The 9,471-nt window shown below is 44.6% G+C and overlaps 1 protein-coding gene across 1 annotated transcript; it reads left to right on the forward strand.

Moving 5' to 3' along the window:
- Nucleotides 1–2,260: 2,260 nt before the first annotated feature.
- CCR75_004063 (uncharacterized protein) lies at nucleotides 2,261–7,396 on the forward strand (the record flags this gene model as incomplete). The annotated part of the gene is made up of 1 exon (XM_067962153.1): nucleotides 2,261–7,396. The coding sequence occupies one exon, from the start codon at nucleotides 2,261–2,263 to the stop codon at nucleotides 7,394–7,396; it is 5,136 nt and encodes a 1,711-aa protein (XP_067814976.1).
- Nucleotides 7,397–9,471: the final 2,075 nt, after the last annotated feature.

A 9,471-nucleotide genomic window follows, 5' to 3' on the forward strand; every position in this document is an offset into this window, starting at 1 on the left:
GATTAATATAAATCAGTCTGAAAACTACTTTCTACTTGGTAAGTGTGCACGAGGAGACGGATTACCGCTCCCGTGACGACACTTAACCAGAGTTCTTAGTGTGTTGGGTGAGGTCGCTAACGCGCTCACCACAACTACCTCACTGCGCACGCAAGAGAAGCAGGTTTAACCGCTTCCTCGCTGTGCTAGGGTGTGTGCCTAAGTAGAGCGTGGCCGCATTACGACGTGCCCGCCTACACTGTCTCTTGGCGTCATGGAACCTTTAAGATCCGAGCAAATAAACCCGCCAATTCGGTCGACGGTAGAGTATGCCCCAGTATCTTGTGTTGGCTGTCGGTTTTCGCTTTGTTTGCCATGTGCACATGTCGAACAGCTTACGCGTGTGCGATCAGTGAGAGCGATTTCCGACGCCAAATTTTGAGCCAGTCTCTTGATGGCACCATAATGCAGGTGGCCTAAGCGTAGATTAAATATAGCCTACCCCGTTGAGGTTCGTCTTAGGTATCAGAATGTGACTCGACGTTTCTCACAAATGCCGCTAAACTTAAATTACGAGGTTGCTGCCGTGTTTGTAAAACAGTGGCCTGAACCATAAGTATACTTTGCGATAGCTCCACGTTAAAAATCACCCATTTTCCGTGACACGGAGTCACGCTGTGTACCACGATGACTTAGTAAATACCATTTAGCATCCAATTTTCCATGTAAAACCAAATTGTGAGCAAGCCCGACCGCAAAATAAACTTCGGTAAGCTTTACACTGTGTGTCTTGCCAACCGCAGATACTTGCAGTATCACATTATCCACTTTGCTGATCATAAGCTCTTCTCCATTATGCTGAATACACACGCTTTGGCATCTTTAACGTCTTCCAACCAAGATTCATCGCTGCATAAATGACGGCTTGAACAACTATTCAATATCCAGCAGTCATTGTGAGATACTCCCTGTGATGATATCGCCAGCGTAAAATTTGCGTTACCTTTAAAACTTTCCTGTTGCGATTAGGACACATCTGTCTTAAAATGTCCAACCTCGCCACATTCATTACATCTTCGAGTCTCACGATATCGCGGCTCTCGGGCGACGTTCGCAGCATATGCTGTGCTGGTCTTCTAGCATCGTCCATGTGGTGGTGATACACTGGTGGAATAGCGTGGTGATCGCTCACGGTGGCGGTGTAAACTCTTTCCAACCGCGACCGTGGTAATTTATGATCGTGTTGCCCGTGTCCAATGTATCCTGGCGGCTCCGCAGGCCTATCCGCCTTGTTCATTTGAGGTGACCCACTCAGCGCACTCGATATGCATTCGTGGCCCACGAACCTGTCCCGATGTAAACAAATTATCTCTTGATGACATCTGAACATCTTTTACAATTTTGTTTACACATGGCCCTCCTTTAATCTTGCTTTGTGATTCTTCCAAGTGATCCAATTGTCCCATCAACCCACGCATGAGCTGTAACATCTCACTGTCTTCGGCACGTCGCTCCTTGACTCCCGTGCCCACCGAATATTCATCTCCGTCGCCCGTAGCAACGTACGCAACCTTTTCCTCGTATTCTTCTACCTCACCAATTCGCCCGCGCCTCGGCGCAGCACTTGACGATGAAGCTTGACCTCGGGCGGCAGTGTCATCATCGTCCGAGCCTGTTGGGCTCATAACCTATTGAACAGACAAGCTTGACGCAGAGACGGCCCTCGGACCGCCGGTAGTTATTAAAGGTAAACGGGGAAGTGTTAAATAGCCAATCGTTCTAGCCTATGCACTTGCATGATCATGCTCCTCAATAGGATGGAAACACGGCGCGCACCGCACTAAGGAAATCTCAGCCAATCTCTACACGCACCAACTTCAACGTCAATTTTTAACACTACATCCCCGACCAAAACGACCATTAGTCGGTCCGTATTGTTGGAATGGTCCGAAGGCTGTTACAGTCGCCGACAAAACACCCTCGTACCAAACATTAGCGGCACATGTTGCGCACTACCTGTTGGCCCAGTACCATAAAAACTTGCGGAGCACAAAAAGCCATTTAAAGATAATGTGCCGTCACATAAATAAATTCGAGTAAAGTTAATGACATAATTTAGATCATTTAATCCCAATACATGCATAACGTTAGTAAATTGATACCCAGGATGCTTAGAGAAAATGATAAAAATATAGTTTTGTGTAACGCGTCAAATATAAAACATTACGCAAATAACAAAAATTGCAGCACACCATTCAAATTCGCTACTTCACTTATGAACATGACTTGCACACGCACGCCGCGTGAGCTGGTTGCCGCATGTATGGATCATATTGCGTTAGAAGGTAATGCCGGTATCTCAATAGCATTACTTTTTTCTAGAATAGAGCCGAGCAACGATGTGTCCGTGCGTCGGCAAGTGTGGCGGCTACTGCGCTCGTGTTGTGGTGTCTTGCGCTTCTTTCGTTGTGCTGTACCCGTGCACACGCCCAGCAAGAAGCGTAAAAGAGTTGAGCTGCTCCGAGATAGCGACGATCCGACTGCAATGGCACTTAGGCGCGAAGTGCTGGAATCCGTGGTATCTTCATTGTCGATCGAGTATCCGACGCTAACGGTCGATGAATTGGCCCTGCTAAAGTACGAAGATATAAATGATGATCAGAATGGTATGGTCATTGTAATTGCATGCAAGGAGCTACGCCATCGAGCGCTTAACATTCCGGTGAAGGCTATTGCCGCGGATCTCGGACCCGACCACTTTGGTATTCTTGAGGCTGTGGGCCATGCTCGTATAAAGGGCGTTACAGTAACAACCTTAACCAATCACTTAAGCGGTGGAACTGTGAAAAGGCTGCATAATTGCCTCGATACGCTGATCTCATGTGGATTGGTGGTCAAGCGGATGATGATCGTAGCCAAGCCCACAATGCGGCGTCTTAATATTATCCACTTACCACGGTTTGCCGCAAAATTTCGCCCTCAAATGTATGACGAGTCAGCAGGGTTTGAGTCAGACGAGCAGAGTAGAAAAATTCTATGTGCGGCAGCAAAAATATATATAAAAGGACTGCCGACACAATCATCGGTGTTGTCAGATCTTGGACGTGACCTTTGCTTGCAAAAACGCCATCTGGAAGTGCTGCGCTCACAAATAACGCAGGAGTGTAAGGTGGATGACAATTACCCTCTGGAATTGTTCCAGGCAGTATTGCAGCCGTCGCGTAGTGCCAGAATCGAGCCTAAAATTCTTAATTGCGTACGATACAAACCGTTTGTCGCACGGAAAAACTCGGCATTCCGCCGAGGTATTATTCTAGAGCTTGGTTTGCTTCGCCAGATTTTTGAAACTATCAAAGATAGTGCGGAAAAGGGAACTACGATTATCGACTTGCGAAAGCAGCTTGTGCTGCCAGGAACCAAGTTGCCCTATAAAATGATGGGCGTCTTAGCAGGGATGTATAGCTTAAAGGCTGAATCCATTATTTTGGGGAAAAACAAGGCTTTTCGATTGTACCTCGAATCGACGGCGCCCATTTTCGATATCAGCAACAGCAATAAAGAAAAACAATCAGTGGAATATGCAGAAAATTGCTTGCTACAAGCTAGTCAGCCAAGGAAAGTCTCGAACGACGATAACGAAGAAGCGATCGGAATAATGAGGAAACAAGCTTTTCCACTTCGAGCCACTAAAGCCTTAAAAGATGCACTTGGTGCAGAAGTTGAAGGCACGAGCACACGACGCCGCGAACATATTTTAGATCGCCTTGAAGACGAAAAAATCATCAGTCTGTCATCGCTGCGTGACAGCGTTTTTAGTATGGAGAAGCAGCGCGCGGGAATGAAATTGTTCCCCGGTTCTGAGGATAGTAATTCTGAGAATTACCGCAATGTCAACTGTCTAATGTCGCCCGCTGCAGTAGGAAAAGTTGACACCAGGTCGATTTTTCGCATTGCAATGGAACTTGAGCACGCAAAAAAATTACGGCTTTTGCAGCTTCCGTTACCAGCACGTAATGTTTCAACTAAGTTTCGTGCACTCCGATGTATAGTTGCACCTGGCTATGAGCATAACGATGTATTTATACAAGGTTTTGTGAAAAATTATTGTCGCGATGAGCGATTGCGGCGCATTTACCGAAACGCTGATCAAAATGAAGTTGTTTGCTTTCACAAATCTGAAAATGAGAAGGATTATGATATTAGGCACTGGTCATCTCGCAAAATAGTAAGAACAAGTTTAAGTGCTACTGAAGCAAAAGCCGGAGTTTTGAAGGAAGTGATTCTGAAATCAAGTGATGGTCGTGAAGGTCAAGCAGCGAAATCTGAAGTAATAAGCCAATCTCTCGTCATGAAGACAAAAGCGAGCAAGCGAGTATCGTGCCCACGGAGAGAAATTAGTTACAGAATCCGACGCTTCATTAGCCAGCACAAATCTGGAATTCACAGCCAACAATATCGAAAGCTGGGGTTCGCTTACGGAGTCATGTATCGATGCAAAGCTCTGCATCGATTTTTGTTCGATGCTTTGCATGAAAAAAACGGATCTAATTTTCATTTGTCTGTTGACAGAAACATTTCATCTGCTCCGGACTTGAACGATGACGTTAGTGGTGACACTTATTCAGCTAGCCCACCAGACAAAGTTTCTTTATCTGGAATTGTGTTCTCGCGCGAATCAGTATTGCATTCGATGCCTGTCCACCTATACATCCAAATTTTCTCGGGTGGAGAAATTTTGACTGATGAAGAATTCCTAATCATTGAGAAAGCTGTTGCCCACCAGCGCTCGTTCAAATCTATTCCGTTGGCACTTCGTGATAAAATTTGGTGTCACGAGTCTCAACGCACGGCGAAAGTTTTAGGCACTCTAGCAGATTTGGGGTTAGTACAACCACACAAGATTGGAATGAAGCATCTAGTCAAAATTCTTAGAGCTGGATACACTGATGGACGAGATGGTGTGCTTGCACGGGCGCTGAAAGATAACGCACTCGGCGGGCTTTTTCGCTTTAACAAGCAAACAAGAATCATGCTTGATGTTCGTGAAAATGGTGCCGGTGAAGTTCAAGCCGAAACTAAACTTCGTGGTGTAAACGCTTTGGACTCTATTCAAATCGTTGGATTTACAAAAAAATCGTACAGTTTTGCAAACACTTTGCCGCTTCAATTTACGTTCAGGTCGGGATGTGATGTCAATCGCTTTTGGGAGGCTCTCGAGTGTCTTTGTTTGGAACAAATGGCAATGGAAGTCGAGTCCCCACGAAAAAACGAATCATCAGTGAGTGAAATTCCAAAGCCTGTCAAGACTCGCGCTCGACGAATGTTTCGAATCCTTGCGTGGATACCGAAGTCACAAAAGCCTGTTGCTAAGCACAAGTGGGACGAGATTGGTGACAAAGATAAATTTAAGAGCAGCGGAATCGTTTCTACTAGCATTCGGCCTCGCACAAAGCGACGACTCGCCGAATATGTCGACGAGAGAAATTACGAACATGAAGGAGTGAAAAGGAAGCAGAAAAAAAAATCCCAAGATATGACTGATGCAGCTCCGTCAAAGGTAGAAGCTCTTACCTGGACTGATACTCACGAACAGCATTTAGTCAAGTATTTTATCGAAAACTGTAGAAGCCGGTGGAAAATTCCCATTCCGCAAGGCTTGCAGCGTGATAATGAGCTAGTGGCATTTCGGAATCACAAAATATCTCGAACAGGTTTCGGACTTGTGACGATTGCACGTAAATTGGGCAAGCGAAAGATAGACGTAAAAAAACGACTCAAAGAAAAACTTCTAGAGCCTACTGTGAAGCTACAGTTAGAAATAGCGAAACGGGAAGCAGAAATATCCGATAACCCTACGGGATTATTTGATGAGGAACTTGCCATTCAAGAATCGACAAGGCTGACGGCTCTTTTCCGTCGTGCAGTGACGATGATCGTATCTCCCCGGGAAGAGTACTATCCGTTAGTCGCTGAGGAACTTATTTCATTCTGGGCTCCACACGAAGTTCGACTGGTTTGGCGATATCTGTGGTTAAAAAACTGGATTGTTCGTGCATCTGATAAGGAAAGAGGTCGTGGATACTGCACTAGCAAGAGACTGCAGGATTCCTTAAAGGTGACCACATTGTCGTTTCCTTTAATTCTGTTTCAACAGGCTGCGGAGCAGGAGAGCATGGTGAGTTCTACAATTGAAGAAGTTGTTGGGGACTCCAACGACCCGATGAAGCCCAGCACGCCTTTAGGGGAACTTCGGAATTGTGATCACCTTTTTGAAGATGATTTTCCAACAAATGCTACGCCTGGCCAGTGTGCTTTAGAGTTAGGATGTCAAGTGCTTGGGACGTGCTCGTTTAGAGCAGTTTACACTTCGACTTTTTCTACAGACTTGGAATTTGAGGGTGCGTTAGAAACTCATTATTCAAACGACAAGAGACTATCTACTTCTAATCATGAAAAATGCCTCTTCACTAGCAAGAGTTTGAAGGACAAATCTGGCTTTGCCGCCCATTTGGCCAACAAGGTGACGGTTACAAGGGCATCAGATTCTACTGACAGCTGGCGAGTAAAAATAAAAATGCACGCAGTAAATATCGAGGGTGCAGACAAGCTGCGAGCATGCGAGGCCTTTTCTATTGAAAATGCTGGCGACACCAGCGTTTTGAAGCAAGCTACGCCTTCTGCGTTTAATGAAAGTGATAACAAGCTAAGCGATGCTATTCTAATTCTCGTCCGTGGAAGCGGAGAGGAGGGCTTGACATTGATATCTCTTATAAAACAGCTATGCGTGCAACGACAATTTGAGAGAGAAAGTAGGTTCGTAGTGCGTTCTTTGGATTCGCTTGTTGATCAAGGCGAGCTCGTTGCCGTTAATGCGTACTACGATCAGCGGTATGTTGTTAAGGAACATGGCGACATGTGGATGCTGCGGCCATATTATTTGGCTCCAAGCGTCGCTTCATCGTCGACACCCCACATTATGTTCGAAGAGCATAAGAAGAAGCTTTCATTTCCGTGGCTGAAGATGGATGGCAGAATAAATTATACGTTCTTCTTCTCGTTACAGCGCAAGTTGCTAGCTCTGATACTTCAAGCACCAGGTATCACTGAACAGCGTGCTTACACCAAAATGAATAAATTATTATCATTGCAAGATATCCGTGAGGCGATGTCATTACTTGTGGAAGAAGGGCTTGCGTATGCTCGGGCTGTCACACGTTCAACCACAGCTCGAGCTACAATCTTCTCCTATTCATGGTCTACACAACCATTACCTTCGAAAGTCATAAAGTTGGCTGGGAATGTACTGACATATGACCGCTCGAATTTTCAAGTGCACTACTTCCCTCACGTTCAGTGCATTCAGCGGTTTGGAAGCATTGTGCAGGATTACCAAAACGAAGTGTATCAGAATGATTGAGTTACAAGCATTATTGTCGACTGTAGCAAATGCTACAATATTATGGATATATTCGTGTATTCGGTTATACGGCTTCACAAGAACACCTGTCTGGACACTGCGCTGTCAAAACCATCCATGTTGAGCTGAAATGTGCATGAAACCATGTAACCGCTGGAGAGTATTATGTATGTAGATAGTATCTATCAATGCCACTCAATTTTATTTCAAAGGTAAATTGTACATTAGAATAAAGATAAGTGCTGGCATGCATGCATTCGTCATATACTACAAAATGACGGCCCTAGGCATTTATTATTTATTCTGCCGCCGCTATAGCCACAGACATTCATACTACGAATACGGCCACATGCAAAACTACTACGGCCAGATACGTGACCCCAATTTTGCCAACGAAGTTATCATAATAAGAAAAATGGCCAATGAATACTAATGGTTGTATTGAATCCTGCCTTCTGAAACTTAAGCATGCTCGTATATGACATGGGTTGATAAAGGGGTGTTTCAGGGTTAATTACTGAGAGTGACGCTCACCTTCTCTTATGTCGATATTTAGACACTCACCGGGTTCACATCATATAACAGATGTAGGTGGGCACGTCTTAATGCGGCCACGCTCTACTTAAGCACAGCGAAGAAGCGGTTAGAGCATCTACTCGTAGGCTGTGGGTAGTTGTGGTGGGCGCCTTAGCAACCTCACCCAACGCACCAATTACTCTATTAAAGTGTCGTCACGGGAGCGGTGATCCGACTTCTCGTGCGCTCTTACTAAGTAGGACGTAGTGTTCAGACCGATTTATATTCAATCGTATTAAACATAAATACCTATTACTACCAATCATAAAATGTCATATATGTAGATAACACTAATATGCATTGCGAGCGTATCTTTCTAGATACCTCGTGTAACGGGGCACTACGACTTGTACTGTTTCAGTACAAGTCCACTTCACACTGCTTCAGTTGTGAGTGGTGCCTTACGTTAGGTGACGTACACTGTACGTGCAGAGGAAGACTTCTCTTAAGACAAGTAGACTGAAGAGGGTAAAATGAAAACTGTATTAAATATAGTTAAGTGTCTCTTAATCTATCTTTGTAAGTGCCAACTTAACTATAACCTAATACTAAACATGTAAATGAATTCTTATCTCTATCTTATTCGTAACTCTCTTTGATTACTCCTACAAATGATTAGTCTGCGGAATAAATAGATAATGGCCTATACCTATTTATGGATAAGAATTCAGAATATTACTATATAAAGTAATATCTTCCAAATATTATCTACCTTTTCGATAATATATTAATTAACAACCTTTAAGTGTTAATTTCATGTAACGATACACCCCGTTACATCACCCCCCCTTAAACGACAATCACTCTAAATGTCATTGGATGGAGTGGTCGCTATGTGACCACTTAATTTTTAAAACGATGTTGATTGGTCAGATCCATCATTTTGATGTTGATTGGTCAGATCCATCATTTTAAATTCCATCGCATGAAGGATCAACTCATGCGGGGTGACGATAGTGTTGCGCCTTCGGCTGCGGTTCGTGCAGCCGCGGGGACGCAATATTATCTCTTACCAGAATCCAAATGGGGATTTATGCTGAAAATCAAGAAAGGAATCCACTGGACAGAAAGTAAGATTAATGTAACTAAAAAAGCTGATCCTATGAATGCTTGTTTTGCTTGCACGTATCGCAGTTATTACATGGTTTGCAATGTAGGCCAATTTCCAGATCTGAGGTGCCAAAGTTTCTTTTTATAACGCGGCAGACGGAACGTCTGCCGTAGTGTCTTCCACTCGCACAACACTAGATGTTGCGAGTGCACGTGGTGATTCAGCACGTGAATACGACCCTCTTTGGAGGTCGACTACGAGTGCGAGTCGGATGAAGTGGCCGACTCGGGGAGAATGGACAGTCGCCTGATATCCGTCAGGCGGCTGACTATGAGCCTTCGAATGAGAGGGCTCATTCTGATAGACGAGTAAACAGTCTATTTGGATCCGACGATGAGGATGATCCCTCATCGCCCGTACGATCTCCCATACGGTCACCTGCACGTGT

Source organism: Bremia lactucae, linkage group LG10 (assembly GCF_004359215.1).
Source record: "Bremia lactucae strain SF5 linkage group LG10, whole genome shotgun sequence".
In the NCBI taxonomy this organism is placed as follows: domain Eukaryota; phylum Oomycota; class Peronosporomycetes; order Peronosporales; family Peronosporaceae; genus Bremia; species Bremia lactucae.